This window comes from Spermophilus citellus (assembly GCF_964194105.1).
Source record: "Spermophilus citellus genome assembly, chromosome: 4".
NCBI lineage: Eukaryota > Metazoa > Chordata > Mammalia > Rodentia > Sciuridae > Spermophilus > Spermophilus citellus.
In genome coordinates, this window is record NC_138185.1 from 151,245,193 (window position 1) to 151,265,348 (window position 20,156).

Here is a 20,156-nt window from a genome sequence, read left to right on the forward strand (position 1 = left end):
TAGGAACCTTCAGCTAGGCTATCACCTCTCTCTAAGATCCCACGTAATGCTATCCCAGGTTAGCTTCTATTTTGCTTCCCAGGAATGTTTAATTGCTTTTTAATCATTGTAGAAGGCTTTTTGATTAAAAATGCTCTTTGCCAATAGTCTTTTACTTTGTTTTCTAAAACTGGGGGAGGAGTGGTCTTATATCATTTGTGATGGGACTGAATGTTCCTGAAGTAAGACATATTGTTGAATGTTTTCATAGTAAGAACTTGGTGTGCCTCATTATTTCATATTTTTAATGTAAAATGTGTTATATTTTGAATTTTTAGTGTATCAGAAAATGCTGACCTTTGATGTAATAGCAACATGTGTGGCTACTGTCATCTTGAGCAAGTTTCATTTTCTGAACTTTTATCTCCTCTTCTGCATAATGGTTGTAGATTGTGGAGTACAAAAATGTTGAAAGGTTAAGGTATCATTTGTAGTGACCTCAGGACCACTAGCGGATAGAGATTGGGAAGAAGGAGGGATGAGCTGGTACAGTGTCCCCAGATGCAAATGATTTAGGAACAGAAAAGAGAGCCACATGAGATATTTGTGAAAATACTTCATAAGTTTGAAACATTCCTTACAGGTCAGGTACCATTGCACTTATAGAAGAGGTGTATGTGTGTGTATGCTTGTGCTTTCTCATTTCTTATGTGGGCTGTGATTAACTACAAGGCAATCTTGCTTAGGCAGTAGGAACCTGCTTTGAAGTAAAGAGAAGGTTAGAGCCATGAGTCACAAATTTCAGCAGTTTGTGAATCATGATTACAGATATTTATTTACATTAATAGTCTTTTTCTGTAAGATTGGCAATAGGAAAGAGGAATAGGCTTATTACAGAAATTTGGGGTGAGGGAAAGTGTTATAATTTCTGACTTTACCACATTTCCCTTTATTTCTACCCTTGTTGCCTTTGATGTTTGATATGTTTTAAGTTTGCCATCTCCGATTCCAGCACTGAAATTTAATCTTTATAGGCTTCTCCTTTGTGGTTTGATTTGTTAGTAATTGATGTACTAAAGATTCTGGGTGTGAACTATGTATACTTGATAATTAGTTTGGAACTAAGGAAGTTTAGATGTCCTGTTGAAGTAATTAATAAAATATGTGGTCTTAAAATATATATGCATAAAAGTGTTTCACAGAAATAACCAAAACATATGACATAGTTAACTGATTTTTTAAAGCATGAATGTTAAAGAGAAGTATTTTTAAGCTTCTTGATGTCATCTTCCTTTCTGGTTTGAGTGTGTGGAGTCTGTTGGTCAGAAATTTTATTAGTGCCAATGCTGTCTTTTTTTTTTTAAATATGTAAACATGACCCTCCATAGCTGTGTTTAATATAGTAAAGAAGTATAGGACACTTTGTTGGGGCTTTTTACACTTTTTTGTGTTGGGGCTTAATGTCTGTGTATTTTAGTATTTAAAGGATATCCTTTGGAGCTTTAAAAATGAGAGAGAGGTAACCTAACTCACAGCTGAATGCTTTTGCAGGTCCAGGTTGTTCTGTCCTGGAGATTATTAGCAACATGAACTTTGTGTTTTAACTATAGTTAAACTGATAGTATTAGGTTAAACAACTTGATTGTGGAAGTGTTTGTTTTCACAGGCTGGTGAGTAGGATTTTCTTTAAAATCTGATATTGTGAAGGAATGTTTAGGTAACTGTAGTGCTGGGGTCAAGTGGGGGAGCTTCTACTCAAGCCCTACTGCTTTTTTGCTTTGTAGAAAAGTCACCAAGATTGGTGGCTCTGGGGACTGTACACTACCATCCTCTGTTTCTCCATTTTGTCTACTTCTCATCTCTGAGAAAACAGTACTAGATCAGGAAATAATGGGTAGAGTTGCTTCATTGCCTCAGTGTCCTGGACTGATCAAGTATTAGATTCTTATAATGTTCTGCTTAAAGAGATTCTTGCTGACTGGCTGTTTGAAGTTCTTAGGTTTGGCATGGATTCATGCTAATGAATGTTTGTCATGTACGGGGCACTGTGCTGCATGCTCTGTTAAGGATACTGAAAAGAATAATATTGTCCTGACTGTATCCTGACTGTGAAGTCAAGGTCAGATCCCTAGGATAAGTGTTCTAGGGGAAGCACAAGGGAACTCAGTGGAGGCATATAATAGTCATTCATCAATACTGATGGGATAGAGGTAGGGTAATGGATGAGACCTGGGCAAGGAAGGGCACAGTTAGATGAGTAGTTTTAGAAGTTCCACTAGGTAAAGAGTGGAATTAACAGGGGAGAGTAGAAATGTCAAATGGGTAGGATCAGGCCATCTTGAATATATGAACTAAAAAACTAAGGCTGGAGGCTCTTATTTGGAAGCCCTGAGATTTCTTTAGAACCTTGTTAAAATTGTTTGTGTGTACTTTTTTTTTTTCCTTGCAGAAAACTTGGACCTTCTGTCAGATTCCAAAAAGGGTCTATCTTCCCCAAAAGATTGACAACTGTTGTTACCAACCTTTGGTGATTGAGAGGGTGGTGAGACTTCATAAATAAGGAAGTCTTGTGATAGAGCAGATTTTTCCTTATGGGAGGTAGGGTGTGATTTGGGGAATAGGATTTAATGAAATGGTTTCCCATAGGGAGGCTGCTTGCTTTGTCAAACTGGGTTTCCTACCCAACAACTTAAGTTGATCCATTGCAGCAGATTGAGGGACAGGGTAGGGTAGGTATTTTCAATCAAAGGAGGTCCTTAGTAGCATTATTTCCCTCCAATCAGCTTTGTAAGACCAGATTGCTGACAAAGCTGGAGCCTAGAATGCTGTTGTCCCCTCTCCTCCACCCCACCCCTCAGGTACTCTACCTCTGAGCTATATCTCCCATTCTTTTTATGTTTTATTTTGTGACAAGGTCTTGCTAAGTTGCCCAAATGAGATCCTTCCTCGTCAGCTTCCAAAGTCCCTGGGATTACAATTGTGTGCCACCTTGCCTGGCTACTAGAATACTATTGTAGAGTATACAGATTGTGGTGTTTACTTTTCATTGAAACATGCCTCAGGTGAAAGGTGTTCTGTGTTTCATCCTGTGTAGTATCCATAAGAAGATCATATAGTCCTAGCAGCTCGGGAGCCTGGGGCAGAAAGATCATGAGTTCAAAGCTAGCCTCAGCAAAAGTGAGGCACTAAGCAACTCAGTGAGACCCTGTTGCTAAATAAAATACAAAATAGGACTGGGTATGTGGCTCAGGATGTGCCCCTGAGTTCAGTCCTCAGTAGACCCCTCACCCCCAAAAAAATATCACCAGACAGAGGCAGTTTGAGAGGCAGAAGCATGATGATTGCAAGTTCAAAGCCAAACTCAGCAACTTAGCAAGGTTCTAAGCAACTTTTGTCTCAAAATAAAAAGGGCTGGAAATGTTTAAAACAAAACAACCAGATCGGAACCCTGTCTTTAAGGAGTTGATGGAATTCAGTGCTTTCTTTTGACTGTAGTTCTATTTGGATTTGTGTGTATGTTCAGTTATTTTTGACCATTTCCAGGGCCAAAGAGAAAGATTTCTATTAAAATGAACTTGAAATGGCTTTGGTCTGTTACATTTCCTTTTAGAGAATAGAGAAACTTCTAGGACTAGAGGGTTTAGAAAATATAACCATAAGTATACTGTACTGTCATTAGGAACTTCTGTACAGCTAATTATCTATTAGGTAACTTATTTGACTTTTTTTTTTCTTGTTACTGAAGATTGAACCCAGTGTAAAACCCACTGTTTTACTAGTGAGCTAAATCCCCAGTCCTTCTTATTTGAGACAGGGTCATGCTAAGTTGGTTAGGGCCTTCCTAAATTGCTAAGGCTGGCCTGGAACTTGTGATCCTTCTGCCTCAGCCATGCCCAGTTCATTTGACTTTCGTGTCTTTTTTTATTAATTTTTTTGGAGGAGTGGGGGGATTGAACCCAGGGCCTCACCCATACTAGGCAAGCACTGAGCCACATCCCCAGCCCTGTTAATTATTACATATATGGGTATGTATATAGACATACATAACACACAGATATGACTTTGTTTCAAGTAGTGTAAAGGAGACCAGAACCAGGTGCAATGGTGCACGCCTGTAATCTCAGTTACTCCAGAGGCTGAGGCAAGAGGATTGTAAATTCAAGGTTAGCTTATGCAGTTTAGCAAGATTGTATCTCAAAATAAAATATAAGAAGGACTGAGGGTATAGCTTGGTGGTAAAAAGTCCCTTGGTTCATTCACCAGTATTGAAGAAGAAAAAATGGCTGGGAGTATAGCTCTGTGGTAGTGCCCTTGCCTGTATGCCTGATCCCGAATGGTGGGGCGGGCGGGGGCGGAATGGGAAATACGTTGTTGTGTGTGTGTGTGTGTGTGTGTGTGTGTGTAACATATTTGAAGCCATTCTAAAAATGACCTAGCACTTAGAAATCTAAGATGGATCATGCCTTGTAAAATCATTTAAAAATATTCATGCATTTTAGTTGGTCATTTCCACATATATAAAATGAGAATGATAATATATTTAATAAGGAAAACTGAGGACAGTTTTTTTTTAAATAAAGATGTCCTGAAGATGAAATTAACACACACACATATAAATAATGAAGCTCTTTAGAATAGAGTATAACTACATGATAAGTGTTTAATGCCTAAATCATTGCTAATACTTAAATAGTAATACATCACTTCCCTCTCCTTGGATGAATGTGGGAGGTGATTATTGTTATGAAAAAAATGTTTATATATATATATATATATATATATATATATATATATATATAAAATCTTAAAGTTGTGAAAGTTAAGTGCACTTGAACAAGGTAGATTCTGCTTATTTAGGGTATAGAATGAAGGTTTCAAAGTCATGCATTTAAGAAATTATTTAAGAAATTGGTTGGTTTTTAATCACTATTGTCTTTCAGGTTTTTTTTTTTTTAATTGTTTGACTTCTTGTGTGTTAGTCTCTCTTTTTATCTTTATTTAGTTGCTTTATGATTTATTTCCTGTTTGTTTTTCAGTAACTGGTGTGGTGTAGGGCAAGAATTTACTACGTTGGTGTCCTTTGTCTGAACCAGGAAGGACTGCATCAGACAGCCTGTGGGGAGGGATTTAGGTTGAGCTCTTAGAGAGTTGCCCCATGGAGGGAACCAGTTTCCTCACTTTAAATCAGTGGATATGCAGCTCTTCACCCTGTACGCGCATAATGAATCTTTCAAGACTCATTCTTTCAGTGTTTTCTAGTTGCTTCTATGTATTTATTTCTCCTTTTTACAAACTAGTAATTATGGAAAAATTTAGCTCTATACAGAAATAGTAGAATGATAAACTCCCACTTAGCCATCAAGCTTCAGCAACCTGTTTCATAGGCAATTTAGTTTGATCTACACTAATCGTTTCTTCTCTCCTGTATTATTTTGAAGGTAATTCCACACATTATATCATATACTCTGAAAATATTTTAGTATGTATCTCTAAGAGATGAGGATTTTAAAATGCATACACAAACACATCATGTCTTTCTGACTCAGGATCCACAAATGCTGTTTGGTTGATTTGTCTTTCTCATCATGAGATACATCCCTATCCCTCTTTATGTTTCATTTTTGAGACAGGGTCTCTCTAAATTGTCCAGGCTGGCTTCAAACTTGTCATTTTCCTGCCTCAGCCTCCTGAGTCCCTGAGATTACAGGTGTGTGCCACCATGCCCAGTGTGCTTTTTCTTTCCTTCCTTCCCTCACTCCCTCCCTCCCTCTTGTTGGAATTTGTCTCACCTGGCTGGGCTTGAATTTAGGAACTTCCTGCCTAAACCACTTGAGTAGATAGGAGTACAGGCATGGGACACTGTGTATGGCTTCTAGCCCATTTATGTTTAATCAAAACCTTAAATAAAATTTTTATTTAAGACAGTTGATGACTTTAACTATATTTTCATTTGAATTACTATTCTCTATGGCATTGATAGCAGTGATTAAAATGCAGTATATGATTTAGTGTTGAGATTTGCTGTATATTATATTGAGTAATTAGTTACTACCAAATAACTTCAGGTCCTTATTATAGTTCATTGATAAGGAAGTTGTCTTACTGTTCTTACTGCAGGTTATTTCCCAGTTAGGAATAATCAAGTTTGCACTCAAACTATTTGGATGACATATAATAGCTGTTTTCAAATTTTACATGCTTGTGTAAATTTTTAAAATGAACTCATTATTAATTTTTGAAAAACTTATTTCTAGTCTTCATTTGGAATTTGGAACAATAAGAGTCTAAAAATGTCTCTACTAAAATATTATTACAGGCACTTTTGGTATTACTTATAAAAGACCTGATTTCTAAATTGAGCAATTTGGGGGGGGGGGGGTGAGGGTGAGGTGAAAGGGAGCCTTGACAATAATGTGGCTTTGTTTGGTGTTACAGTAAAGTCCCACTTCAAAATTGCTGCATTTTACATTTGACTATTATCCATCAGTGTCTGAGATCCACTTGATATCTTCTAGAATGTTTCATGTAGTTTTCTATTGTTTATAACCTGGTGATACTTTTGTTTCTTGAAAGACTGTTTAAACCTTTCATAAGTATTTTATTTAAAGCAAATAGCTAAAAGATGATGGATTAGAAACTAACGTAAGGCCTAGAGGTTGACCTGCTCAATGAGGCATATAAGAATATCTGCAGTGAGATTAGGGGAGATTTTTGTCAGTTAACTTTTTTTTCCCTCATGCATTTTTAATGCCTTTTTTCTTTCTTCAGATTTTGATTAGAGTGCTTCAGTACTCTCTAGGTAAGCAGGCTTCTCTCTCAATTTTTTTTTTTTTTTTGGTACTGGGGATTGAACCCAAGAGCACTTTACTACTGAGCTACATTTTCCAGCCCTTTTTGTCTTTGATTTTGAGATAGAATCTTGCCAAAGCTGTCCTTGAATCTGCGATCATCCTGCCTCAGTCTCTCGAGTTGCTCAGACTATAGGCATGCAGCATTCTGCCTGGCTCTCTTAATTCTTTTAGATATATATACAGTGAATAAGCCTGATTGTCATTTTTCTTTAATGAATTTTTGGAATCTACTTTGGAAATATACTTGGATCGTTGATTAGGAAAAGGAATATAGAAGGCAAATTCAAGTGGAGAAAAGCAGTGGCACACTCCTGTAATCCCAGTGACTTGGGATGATGAGGCAGGAGTATCACAAGTTCCAGGCCAACCTCAGCAACATAGTGAGATGAGATCCTCAGCAATTTAGTTAGACCCTGTCTCAAAATAAGAAGGATTGGAGATATATAGCTCAATGGTAACTGGACCATGGGTTCAATTCCCAGTACCAAAGGGAAAGAAACTAATGGAGGTAAAATTTATCAGTAGTTCATTCATCAATTAGTCTTTAGACATTTAATTTTTAAGTAACTTTAAAAAAAAATGGTGGTAGCTAGGCATGGTGGCCCATGTCTGTAATCTCAGCAGCTTATGAGACTGAGACAGGAGGATGGATAGTTCAAAAGCCTGCCTCAGCAACTCAGCAGGACCCTGTCTCTAAATAAGATACAAAAAGGGTTAAGGATGTGGCTCAGTGGTTAAGCACCCCTGGATTCAATTCCACAGTACCCTCCCCCCCAAAATGTATTATCAATCTCTCCAATAAATAGCAGTTTTCAGGTGTTTCATCTTGCCACTTTTTGGATCCAACACAAAGCTAGTGATCTGATTGAGATATTTTGTATAGTATGGATGGACACCATTTCCCTGTTTTCCATATTAAGGTTGTCTCATCTAAAATAAATCATTCTGTCAGTTATGTTGGTATGAGCCTGTAATCCCAGCAATTTGGAAGGCTGAGGCAGGAGGACTGTAAATTCAAGGCCAGCCTGGGCAATTTAGTGAGACCATGTCTCAAAAATAAAAAGGTCTGGGAATGTGGTTTAGTGGTAGAGTGCCACTTGGTTCAGTCCCTAGTATAAAACAACAACAACAAAAACCCCCAAACCCCCATACAAAAAACTCAACAACAACAAAAAACACCCCAAAATATAAATATTAATGATTTTTTGGACTTTAATTCTCTACATTTTATCTGGATTTTGACGTTCATTCTAGTAGTGTCTTGCAATTTTAGGTTTCTCATCATCTTAGGGACCTTGATGTGGCAGAGTTTTATGAGTGGCATTATGTCATAGGAACAATAGGAAATAACTGTGCACTAGTTTAACTTAGATAAACATGGTAAGTTATAACCAAACATAATACTTCGATTCGTCCCTATTCCAAACTGTTTTTTTAATGATTCACAACAGCCTGAGCAAACATTTTTTCTTCCAGGCCCTCTGTCTTCCTCACTACTTCAAGAAAGGTGGTGGGTAGGGATGACTCTTGTTTATTTGCATAATTTCACTAATTCAGTATTTCTTAATACTTGGGTTGATTCTACTATGATCACATTGGAAGAGCAAGGTAATGGCTCTTCCCCAACTTGTCATATTCATTTTTAATATATTTTGTATACTTTGTTGTCCCATCAGTTTTATCATAAACCTTTCATTATTTTCTGGAAATGAGAGTGGTTTGGTCTTTATGATATAGAATTTATAGTATAGATAACCTTGAAGATGCTATCTTTAAATACCATTGTGAATTCTAAGATAGAAGTTAATGAACAAAGAGTTCCTGAAAACTGCATGTTTTCAAAGGCCATTCTTGGTATTATTCAGTACATATTAATAGATAATAAAGGACTTTTTCATTGAGCACTACTAACTACCCAACCCTCTGAGGTGAAATTCAGAGGTTCCAAGAAAAGGCTTTGTAGAGAATGTTCCTTTAATGTTGGGTGTGGTGGCATATGCCTGAAGTCCCAGCTCCTTGGGAAGGTAATGCAGCCTCCTTTGAACCCAGGAGTTGAAGACCAGCCTGGGCAACATAGTGAGGCACTCTCTCAAAACAAACAAATAAACAAAAGAAAGGAAAAGTGAATTCCTTCCCTGAAAAAAAAATTATCCCTCAGTATTTTAGAACTCAATTCAGAGAAAATACTGTCTTTTCTCACCTATAGTTTTTCTTTATTTTTTGGTGCCCTGCCCTTGTTTTTTTTAGTGTTCTGTGGGAGTTGGGTGCATTCTGTCAGTGCTTGGAGGCATATGGAAGGGGGAGTCTTCTCTTATGTCTCTGTCTGTGTTCACACCCTGGTCTTGGCATGTTTTCCCATTTAATAGCCATGGAAGTAGCTTTTACATACTTGTAGACTAGTATGTGATAGGATATGTCTGCTTTAATGTATCACTGTTCTGTGTAGGGTTTTTCTGTGGTATTTAAGAAAAACTGACCTAATTTGAATATAAAAGCTCTTTGAATAGATGCTATCAGAATTATTTGTGTCATAGTTTGACCCAGGTTAGTTTTGTTTTGAGACACAGGGTCTTGTTATGTCCAGGTGCAAACCTTATCCCCAAGTACTTGGTGTCCTACCTCAGCCTTCTAGGTAACTGGGATTACAGGGATGTACCACTGTGCCTAGCAAACTTGCTTCTTCTTTTTTTTTTTTTTTTGTAAATATATGCCCCCCCACCTTTTTTGGTACCAGAGATTGAACCCAGGAGCCACATCCCCAGCCCTTTTTATATATTTTATTTAGAAACATGGTCTTGCTGAGTTGCTTAGGTCCTCACTAAGTTCCTGAGGCTGACTTTGAACTCTTGATCCTCTAGCTTCAGCCTCCTGAGCCACTGGGATTACAGGCATGTGCCACCGTGCCGGCCCCCTCTTTAAAAACAGGAAGTAGAGCTCCAAGAGATGGTTTTAAAAATCTAATTCTAGTTTTTTCATGACCTAGCTGTGTGTCTTCAAAAATTTTACCTCTACTTTCTCATTTGAAAAAACAAGGATTTATTATATATAAATGAAAATAGTTGCTGGAATTGCTAATCATTGTGTAGTGGTCCTGTGACTAAGGCTGTTCTCTAGAAGTGTTTACAGATTTTGGGAAATTTACTTTCTTTTTCTTTTCCCTTTTCATCTCTTTTTTAACTGGGGATTGAACACAGTGGTGCTCCATTGAGCTCCCTCCCCAACCTTTTCTTTCTTTTTTTTTTTTTTAGAGTCAGGGTCTCTATAGGTTGTCTACACCACTGTAGAACTCCCCTCAGCCTCCTTAGTAGGGGGAATTAGATTGCACCACTACATCTTTTTTTGTTCCTCTTTCTTCCATATAGAATGGCTCTTATTATTGTTAATCACTAACTCTTGGAATAACATTCCTGTGCCTTTACTGAAACAGAAACAGAGGAAATGCTCTATTTTCTAACCTGTTTTGATAGGGCTGAAGACTAAAAGACAAGTTTGGAACTTGGCATTTGCCTTTGATGTTATGACTTCCTACTAACACTTTAGAGAAATCTCAGTCCTTTTTCCTGTTTAAACACACATTGCCATTTTATTCCTTGTCCATCAGATTTACCCCTCTACATGCAAGAATTATTCTGTGACTCTTCGGGCTTTGGCATTTATCCATACACGTCTTTTTGTTGTTGTTTAAAAAACACAAAGTTCAGTTAATCTTCTGTGGCTTAATTTTGGAATGGTACACTATCTTTATGCGAGTTTTCCCAACTTTTTTGAGCTAAAATTGGACATTAGACTCTATAAGGAATATTGGAATTACGAAAGTTTTGGCTATCACTGGAGTAAAGTTATTCAAGTCTTAATTCACTGTTAATCTCACCATATTCCTGGAAGGAGTTCAGAGTGACAGGTACATACAGAGACTTTCTCCCTCATAGCCAGAGCTACAGTTTCTCCTAGTGGTTCACAAAGGGTCTCCACCACCAACTGGATGCTATTCTTATTTGATATTGCTGCAGAGTCTATAATGACTGCTCCTTCCTTTTATGTGTTTTTTCCTGATTATAAAAGTAACACATGTTCATTATATGAAATCTTAGAAAAAATACTTGAAATATTTCATTGAAATATTTCTGTGACAACTCTCTTAACTAGTCTGCCTACTTGTATCTCTATTTTGCAGGCACTCAGGCCCAACATTTCTGAGAAATTGAATGGAACCTCCCCTGTTCCAAATCTGATCAGCCACCTTGTCACCATCCACTTGGAGGAATCACACTGCATGACTTGCAGAAACCATAAGATGACGATTCATCCTTGATGGCTCTCCTTCATTTTTTTAGTTTTAATGACTATAGTTAGTCAGAATCTTGCTTGTTTGCTGGTCATCTCTCCATTCTCAGCACCTAAGCTCAGACTTTCTCACTTACCTGAGTTTCTCAAAATTATCACCTACTTTTGAGCCTCTTAAGGATTTTTGTATATCTTCCTTCACAGCTTATTTTAGAAAGTCAGGGTTTCTCAGACCTGTTCCTACACCATCAGGACTAAGCTTGGGCCAGGCGTGGTTACGTAGCTGTTATCCCCGTGATTCAGGAGGTTTGGACAGGAGGATCGCATGTTGGAAGCCAGCCTCAGTAAGTTGCTTAGGGCCTAATCTATTTCAAAATGAAATTAAAAAGGGGGTAGGGATGTGTGACTCGGGGGTTAAGTACCCCTGGGTTCAATCCCTGGTACAAAAAAATAAAAGACTGAGCTTGATGCTAGCAGCCCCTCATTTCCTTCATGAACACTCCTTTTCTCTCTCTCCCACATGGACTCTCACAGCACTTGTTGTACACTTAAATGACATTACACATTCTGTTGTAATTGTCTGTTTACTTTTCTCTCGAAACAGCAACAACTGTTTATTGTTAACTTATAACTGTAGCAAAACAACAAAAACTGGCAGAAGTTATACACAGCTCTAGAATGGATAGTAAATTTCTGATCAGTAGGTAGAAGGAAATGAACGTTTATTGGAGACTTGGCCTTCACCTATCTGGTCCTGTGGTAATGGTTCTGTGAACAAGCTCTCAAAGTAACAAGTGCAGTAGGGCAAAGCAGGAGTGAAGCTCAGAGGTTGGCTGGAGTGGGCCCAGCACCTTGCTTTGCATTGATAGAGGGTAGCCTTTCCTATAGCTAGCAACAGTGCTACAGAGATAAGAGGGCTGCTTAAAGTCTAACAGTTGTGCTAGAGATTAAAGTTACTTCAGACTTGACTCAGGTTACTGACTTGATGGGCTACCAACTAGTAGGAATGGTTTCAAGATTCTTTTTATCTTTATTTTTTGCAGCACTGGGGATTGAGTCTAGGGTGCTCTACCACTGAGTTATACATCCCTAGTCCTTAAAGTTTTTTTTTTTTTGGTTGTTGTTGTTTTGAGACAGGATCTCAACATGTTGTCCAGGCTGGCCTTGTACTTGTGATCCTCCTGACTTAGCCTCTTAAATTTCTGGGATTACAGGTGTGCATCACTGTGTCTGGCCAGGTTGGCTTCTTGTTGGATGGACATCTCCACTTAATTCCTATTGTAGCCCAGCATCCCAGCCCAGATACAGAGCCCCACTGACCCTCTTGCATTGATTCTAGCAAGTGACCACCAATGTTCCTTCCAACTTCAGTCTAAGGTTAAAAACAGATTCTGAGCCCAATCCTAGAAATTCTGATTCATTGGGCCCAGGGATCCTAATTTTATTTTTACATGGGCCTTTTTGGAAGTCTAAGGAACACTGCTATGTAGGTGCTATAAATATGCATTTTATTTAATTGCAAGAGAGTGGAGTTTCATTATAGTTAACTTTTAAAATTTAAGTATATTAAATTTTAGTGCTGTATGCCTATAATTCCAGTGATTGGAGAGGCTGAGGCAGGATGATTCCAAGTTCGAGGAAACCCTCAACAATTTAGTGAGTCTGTCTCAAAACTTAAAATGAAAAGGGCTTGGGATGTAGCTCAGTGATAAGAGCACCTCTTGGTTCAATCCCCAGTACTGCAAAATAAATAATGAAGATTTGCAACCATGGAAACAACTGAAACTTTCCTCCATTGTGCTTATCTGGTAGGAGCTGAGGTGGGTGTGAGGAGGAATGTGCTACCATCTGGTGTAATCTGTTAAAAGTTTTGCTTTGTTTTGTTTTGTATTGGAGCTTGAACCCAAGGGCACTTAACCATAGAGCCACATCCTCAGCCCTTTATTGTATTTTATTTAGAGACAGGGTCCTGCTGAGTTGCTTAGGGCCTTGCTAAGTTGCTGAGGCAGGTTTTGAACTCTCAATCCCCCTGCTTCAGCCCTGCAAGCTGCTGGGATTACAGGTATGCGCCACCACACCTGGCTAAAGTTTTTGTTTTTGTGGCTTTTTGTAGCAGATACTCCTGGTGCTGTACATCATGTCCTTCTAGTCCACCACTGATTTCAACCAAAACTCAGATTTTTGCAGTTTCTCCTAAGTTTTGCCAGCATCTGTTTTCTGCCTAAGGACCTTTCAAGCCCAGCAAGGGAAAGGGTAACATTAACATACCAGTCAGCTTTCAATCAGCAGAGGATGCAGTCAAGTGTCAAAACATTGTGCCTTCTTTAGGGGCCCTACAGAATCACCCCTACTTTTCAGCAGTCACCTAGATTGTGTATCTTTATTGGCTTTTCTCCTCCTCTATTGTACCTTTGCTTTCCCACTTCTTTCCCTGGGATCCTGTCCTGTTTTCATCTTGTTATAACCATGTATACAAGTAATTGCCATTTGAGCTGACTTTACTGGTTAAATGCAAACAAAACTTTCCCTAATTAGTTTCTTTTTTTTTTAATATTTTATTTTTTAGTTCTCAGCGGACACAACATCTTTGTTGGTATGTGGTGCTGAGGATCGAACCCGGGCCACACGCATGCCAGGCGAGCGCGCTACCGCTTGAGCCACATCTCCAGCCCCCCTAATTAGTTTCTTTTTACTGTTCCTGTCTGTCGATAATGGCACTTAAAATAATGTGTGTGGGAGGAAGGCGAAGAGAACATATTGTGCAATGCAGAACAGCAGATATTGCTAAAGTTTAAATTTATTCATAGACACACTGTAATGAGATCATTGTGTGAGAATTTATTGTCCCCTTCCCACCCCAACAACCTTCATTTCTTCCATTTTACTTATAGTGTGGTTGAAGGGATATGAAGAACCCGAAAATATTTGGCAAAATGAGACAGCATTCAGTGTGTCTCTTTTATTCATTTTTAAATCATCTTGTTCTTGAAAAATTCTGAGTAGTCCTGTTTGGAAATTAAATTATAAAATATAATTATAGATATCTATTTAAAAAGTGCTATAGTGCAGAAAAGGGAAAGATCACTACAGATGGTTAAGATATAAGTTGCCAAAGATCAGAAAGATCCTGATAAGATTTTAGCTGGGAACAGTGGCATATGCCTATAATCCCAGGGACTGGGAGGGTGAGGCAGAAGGATCATAAGTTCAAGGCCAGTCTCAACAACTAAGTGATACCCTGTCTGAAAATAAAAAATTTTGTTGTTCAGTGGTAGAGCACCCCTGAATTCCATCCTGGACAGTATTGTGTCTCCCCAGTACACACATACACATATTTATTTATTTTAGGGGTATCTTTTTAAAAACACTTTGTGTGTGTGTGTGTGTCTGTGTGTGTGTGTGTGTGTGTGTGTGTGTAATGTAAGCATTAAATGTAAGCTTTCTTTTTATGTGGCTAGAAGACAGCATATCCACATTTCCTCTTTTAACTGAGACTGGATTCATGGAATTACAAGTTGAAATGAAGGATAAACTTGAACCAGTTAATTACTTTGTGCAATGCAGAATAGCATACATATTTACTTTTCCTCCTTGACAGTCAACACTGATGTCTGACAGAAGTTATGCAGGAGCTGCCACAGTATTGCCACTTGGTTTTTTACAGAGAAAATTGAGAGGAATGCCAAGTCACCCAAAACATAAAGCTAAGATTGTTGCAGTGGTCCAGAGTAGGTAAAAATTCCCTATGCTTAGACCTACAGGTGCTGTGGCTTCAGTCCCACCAGCCTGTGACTGCACATCTTTATTTTGGTTAATAGGTTTATTTTGCAGACCAGACATCCCTGGAAAACCTCTTTCCTCCATCCAAAGTGTGTGTGTAGCAGTGGGCTTGACCTGATCATTAGATTATTTAATATTTCAACCCCTCAGTTAACATTTCACCTTAGACCCAGGGAGAAAGTGACTTGCCCATGGTAAAAATCACCTTACTATCTAGCTAATCAGTGATAAGTAGGGCCTAGAACACAGGTCTTTGTTATGTAATCATCTTGCTTTCTCTTTTCTGAACTGGTACCCATCTCTTTATTTTTTTATTTTAGTTTTTGTGTATTTGAGTGTTTTTGTGTGTGGGGGGGGCGGTACTGGGCATTCAGCCCAGGAGTGCTTTACCACTTGATCCATGTCATCAGCCCTTTAAATTTTGTTGTGATGGGTCTTGCTAAGTTGCCCAGACTGGCCTCAAACTTGATTTCCTCCTGACTAAGGCTCTTGAGTTGCTGAGATTACCAGGGTGTGTCTGCCTCTGGCTCCCATCTATCCCTGGTCAAGTACAAAACATGGCAGCTTTTCTGAACTAGATCACATGGGTTTTAGAATTAATAAGGATTTATAGATTCTATGTGGTTTAAGATATCTGTAGGAAATTTGACATTTAAGTGCTTACATAATCAAGACTAACAGATGGATAAGCAAATAGATGGATAAGCAAACAAGTGAAAAGTTGTATACATCTAAATAGTATTATTGGGAATAGTCTAGAAAGCAATATAATACATTTTGATACACAACCAATAAAATGTTAGTTGTGATGACCTGGAAAAAGTGTTTAAAAATCTAAGCATTATGGAGAAGTTCCTTTTATACTTTCCTTTCTTTTGTATTATGCCTATCAAGTATTTTCAGTAAGTTTAGCTTTCTTAAAGGATTAATGCATAACACGTGAATATGTGTTTCTGAAACTCATCGGCCAAAACCAATTTATTTTCTGGCTGATACACAATGAACAGTGGTTATTTTACTTTTGTTGTAATAGATCTGTGCACTAAAAACTGGCTGACGGTGGATATAGTGGCTCATGCGTATAATCCCAGTGACTTCAGAGGCTACAGTGGGAGGATTACAAGTTTGAGGCCAGCCTCAGCAACTTAGAGAGGCCTTAAGCAGTTTAGTGTGTCCTTGTCTCAGAGTAAAAAATTAAAAGAACTTGGGATATGGCTCAATGGTAAAGCTACCCCTTGGTTCGATCCCCAGTACCCCCTCCATAGAAAAACCTAGCTGAAATGAGTGTTGAAGATTTAGTAAACAGTAGAAAGTGTTTCTTTTACTTGCTAGAACTATCTGAGCCTAAGTTATAGAAGAAACTTCTTTTAAAAAATTGGTCTCAATCAATTATGTATTTCTTTCCTATAGGGCCTGTGTTATGCACCTAAAGCCATACTGGAAACTCCAGAAGAAAGAGCGTCCTCTGGAAGTCTGCAGGGACACTCTGAGAATTCTTATGAGCCATCAAAAGGCTGTAAATGATGAAAAATGCAAAGCTAGCTATATGAAAACAAGTGTCTTTCCTTCAACTTCTTTTAGCAAAGCATCATCTCGAAAACCTTTTGGGATCCTTTCTCCAAATGTTCTGTGCAGTATGAGTGGGAAGAGCTCTGCAGAGAACAGCTTGAATGTCAAAACTAAAAAGAATGTGCCACCTGCAACAATCCACCAGGGTGAAGAAGGAGAAGGGCCACTTGATATCTGGGCTGTTGTGAAACCTGGAAATACCAAGGAGAAAATTGCATTCTTTGCAGCTCACCAGTGTAGCAACAGGTTAGGATCTATGAAAGTGAAAAGCTCTTGGGATATTGATGGGAGAGCTACTAAAAGAAGGAAAAAATCAGGGGATCTTAAAAAAAAGATACAGTTAGAAAGAATGAGGGATGTCAATAACAGGTGCTACCAGCCTGAGCCATTTGCATGTGGCATTGAGCACTGTTCTGTGCATTATGTAAGTGACAGTGGAGATGCAGTCTATGCTGGAAGACCTCTGTCGGTTATACAGATGGTTGCCTTCCTTGAACAAAGAGCCAGTGCTCTGCTAGCTAGCTGTGCGAAAAACTGCACAAACTCACCTGCCATTGTGAGGTTTTCTGGCCAATCTAGAAGTATGCCTCCTGCCCCTGACCCATTCTCTGCCCCAGGAGCTTGTGAAGAACCCACAGAAAGGGGAAATTCTGAGGTTGGCGAACCACAGAGCGAACCAGTCCGTGTCCTAGACATGGTAGCCAGGTTGGAGTCCGAGTGCCTGAAGCAGCAGAGCCAGCGTGAGCCTGGAAACCTGTCGCGGAATAACAGCTTCCGTCGAAATGTGGGCAGGGTGTTGCTTGCAAATAGCACTCGGGCTGATGAAAGCAAAACAAACAAAGGCATCTTGGAGGCACCTGATACTCCCATGCAGTCGGTGTCTGTAGACTGTGGTCCCTCAACAGCTGACCATTGTTCTACTAAGGGGGACCAGGCCTGGGATAGTGCTTCTCAGAGCTGTCCCTCATTGCCAGCAGGTGTGAATTTCCACTTGGACAGGGCAGAATTAGAGCCAGGTCAACGTACTGCTGTGAAAAACAACAACAGGTATGATGTGGAAATGACAGATGAACTTGACGGATTACCTTTTTCTTCTCACACCTACCCCCAAGCCACTGAATTGCCCACAGATGCTGTCAACTGTATGAGTAGAGAGCTTGTGCCTCTTACTAACCAAAATCCTGATCAGAGAAGAAAAGAATATCTGTGCATCAGCATCACTGTGTCAAAGGTAGAGAAAGCCCAGCCTTCTAGTTTAAATTCCCATGAGGAGCCACTTCCAGGGATGTTGTTTTTTTTGCCATCTGGTCAACACCAGTTAGACTGTTCCCAGTTGAACGAAAGCACAGCACAGGAGTCTTCAGAGGCAGGCCAGCTTGAAGATGCTGCTCAAGTTGACAGTGCATCTGAGGAGAAAAGTGTTTCAGTTGAGCCACTTACACCACCAATTTCTGCAGTGGAAGGTACGTTACCTGTACTTGAAGCCTCCAGTTGGAAGAAGCAGGTGTCTCATGACTTTCTGGAGACGAGGTTTAAAATCCAGCAGCTTCTGGAGCCTCAGCAGTACATGGCATTTCTGCCTCACCACATTATGGTGAAAATCTTCAGGTTACTTCCCACCAGGAGTTTAGTAGCTCTTAAATGTACCTGCTGCTATTTCAAGTTCATTATTGAGTACTACAACATCAGGCCAGCAGATTCTCGCTGGGTTAGAGATCCACGCTACAGAGAAGACCCATGCAAGCAGTGCAAGAAAAAATATGTGAAAGGGGATGTGTCCCTGTGCCGGTGGCACCCCAAGCCCTATTGCCAAGCATTGCCCTATGGGCCTGGGTACTGGATGTGCTGCCACCGGTCTCAGAAGGGCTTTCCTGGCTGTAAGCTGGGGCTTCATGACAATCACTGGGTCCCTGCGTGCCACAGCTTTAATCGGGCAATCCATAAGAAAGCAAAAGGGACTGAAACTGAAGAGGAATACTAAAGTCCAGGGGAGAGGCAACAAAAAGGACTGATCTTTTAAACCACAAAACACCTAGATAAACTGTTCACGCGAGTGTTGCCTCTCAGTTATCACTCTAGGAGTCTGTACTTACTCCTTCAGGACTGCCATCACTCAGGCATTTTTCTAAACTCTGAACTTACCAGCTGTATAAGAAAAATGGTCTCATGGTTTTATAGTGGCGCCTCAACATTTGATCCAGGGTGGTATCCCACAGCTTGATCCACTCAGCTGCGAATAACTATGCCTGTTTTCTGTCATCAAAACCTTCCTTAAAGGATGACGGCTTGCCACCATCAAGGACATTGAGAGGAGTTCACTGCAGACTCTGCAGGCAGTTCCCAGAGGTTCCAGAAATGTTTCCAGCACTGGCACCATATATGAAATAAGTGAATAGTGTCCTATGAAAAAACAGACCCTTGGATGATAAGTATACCTAAAAAGGAAGAGTCAGGCACCTTACCCTAGACCTTGTATGCTTGATCCTGTGAGATTGATGTTTGTGATTGAAGATGGATTTCATGCCCTGTGGTGTTTACAGTGTATATAATGGTTGTGTTTTCATAGGGCTGTGAAAGTGCACATTAAACCCGAGCGCCTTTATCTTTAGATGAGTGCTTTAGCCCCTCTGTAAATAACATAATTAAAATACAGTTGTATATGATGGAGAGCTGACTTAAAAGCATAATCACCACAATGCAGCTAGGATAGTGTTGCGGCTATAATTGTGTTTTTTTTTAATTGTCTCAAAGTTTGTACATCCTGTATAAAATATGAATGTTTCTCAAACTATGAATGTTCCCTGTATAATATATGAATGTTTCTGAGAAGAAACTCTAAATAGTTAAGAGGTTAACCTGTTGAAAGGATACCAAATAATGGTTTAACTGGACAACCTTAAAATTAGCATAGAGAACAATTCCTTGTTATATTTTAGTGATCCACCAAGAATGAGAGAATATTATATAGTCAGATTATAACATTCTTGTCTACTTTATCCTTTCTGTCTGGTTACAATTTTTTTTTAACTTCAATAAACATGCATCTTAAAAGAAATGTTTTGCAAAGATTTCTTTATCCTTTTTAAATTAAAAAAAAGTCTATAATGCTAAAGAAGGTTGTTGTGGATTGAGTTGGAAGAAATTTTGTAAGTTTTTTTGAGTTGGTGGGGAATGTAGAGAAAATTTTTTTTTTTCCTGCCACAGAAGAGACTACTTGGGCCTTAGGCTGTAGCTCAGTAGTAGAGTGCTTGCCTAGCATTTGCAAGGTGCTCTGGGTTCCAGCCCCAGCATGTGGGGATGGGGGTGGGGTTCCGCTGGGTACAGTAATGAACACATGTAATCTCAGCAACTCTGGAAGTTGAGGCAAGAAGATCAGAAGTTGGAGGCCAGCTTTGGCAGTTTAGCAAGACCGTGTCTCAAAAAAGTGGGAAGGATGGGGATGTAGCTCAGTGGTAGAGTACTCCTAGGTTCAATTCCCAGCACCTTTATTATATTATACAAGCTTAAATTTTTGCAGTCTTTTAACACATTTTGAATTTGTTGTCTGCCCAGCACCTACCATGTTTCCTAAGATATCCTTACAAGGTGTTCAGGTATAATCATTTTAGAAGTCATTTAGGATCTCTTCAGGCCCATGGTCATGTAATGCTTGCTGGGGCTGGATGGGAAAGAAGTTAGGCCCCAGAGTTGTGA

General features: G+C 39.2%; 1 protein-coding gene across 1 annotated transcript in view; it reads left to right on the plus strand.

The window, feature by feature from the left end:
- FBXO34 (F-box protein 34) overlaps positions 1–20,080 on the plus strand; it is a 95,306-nt gene extending 75,226 nt beyond the window's left edge. The window contains 1 exon segment of the mRNA XM_081289028.1: positions 16,305–20,080. Within this exon segment, the coding sequence (XP_081145154.1) occupies positions 16,305–18,444 (2,140 nt within the window). The 3' untranslated portion in view covers positions 18,445–20,080.
- The last annotated feature ends 76 nt before the right edge of the window (positions 20,081–20,156 follow it).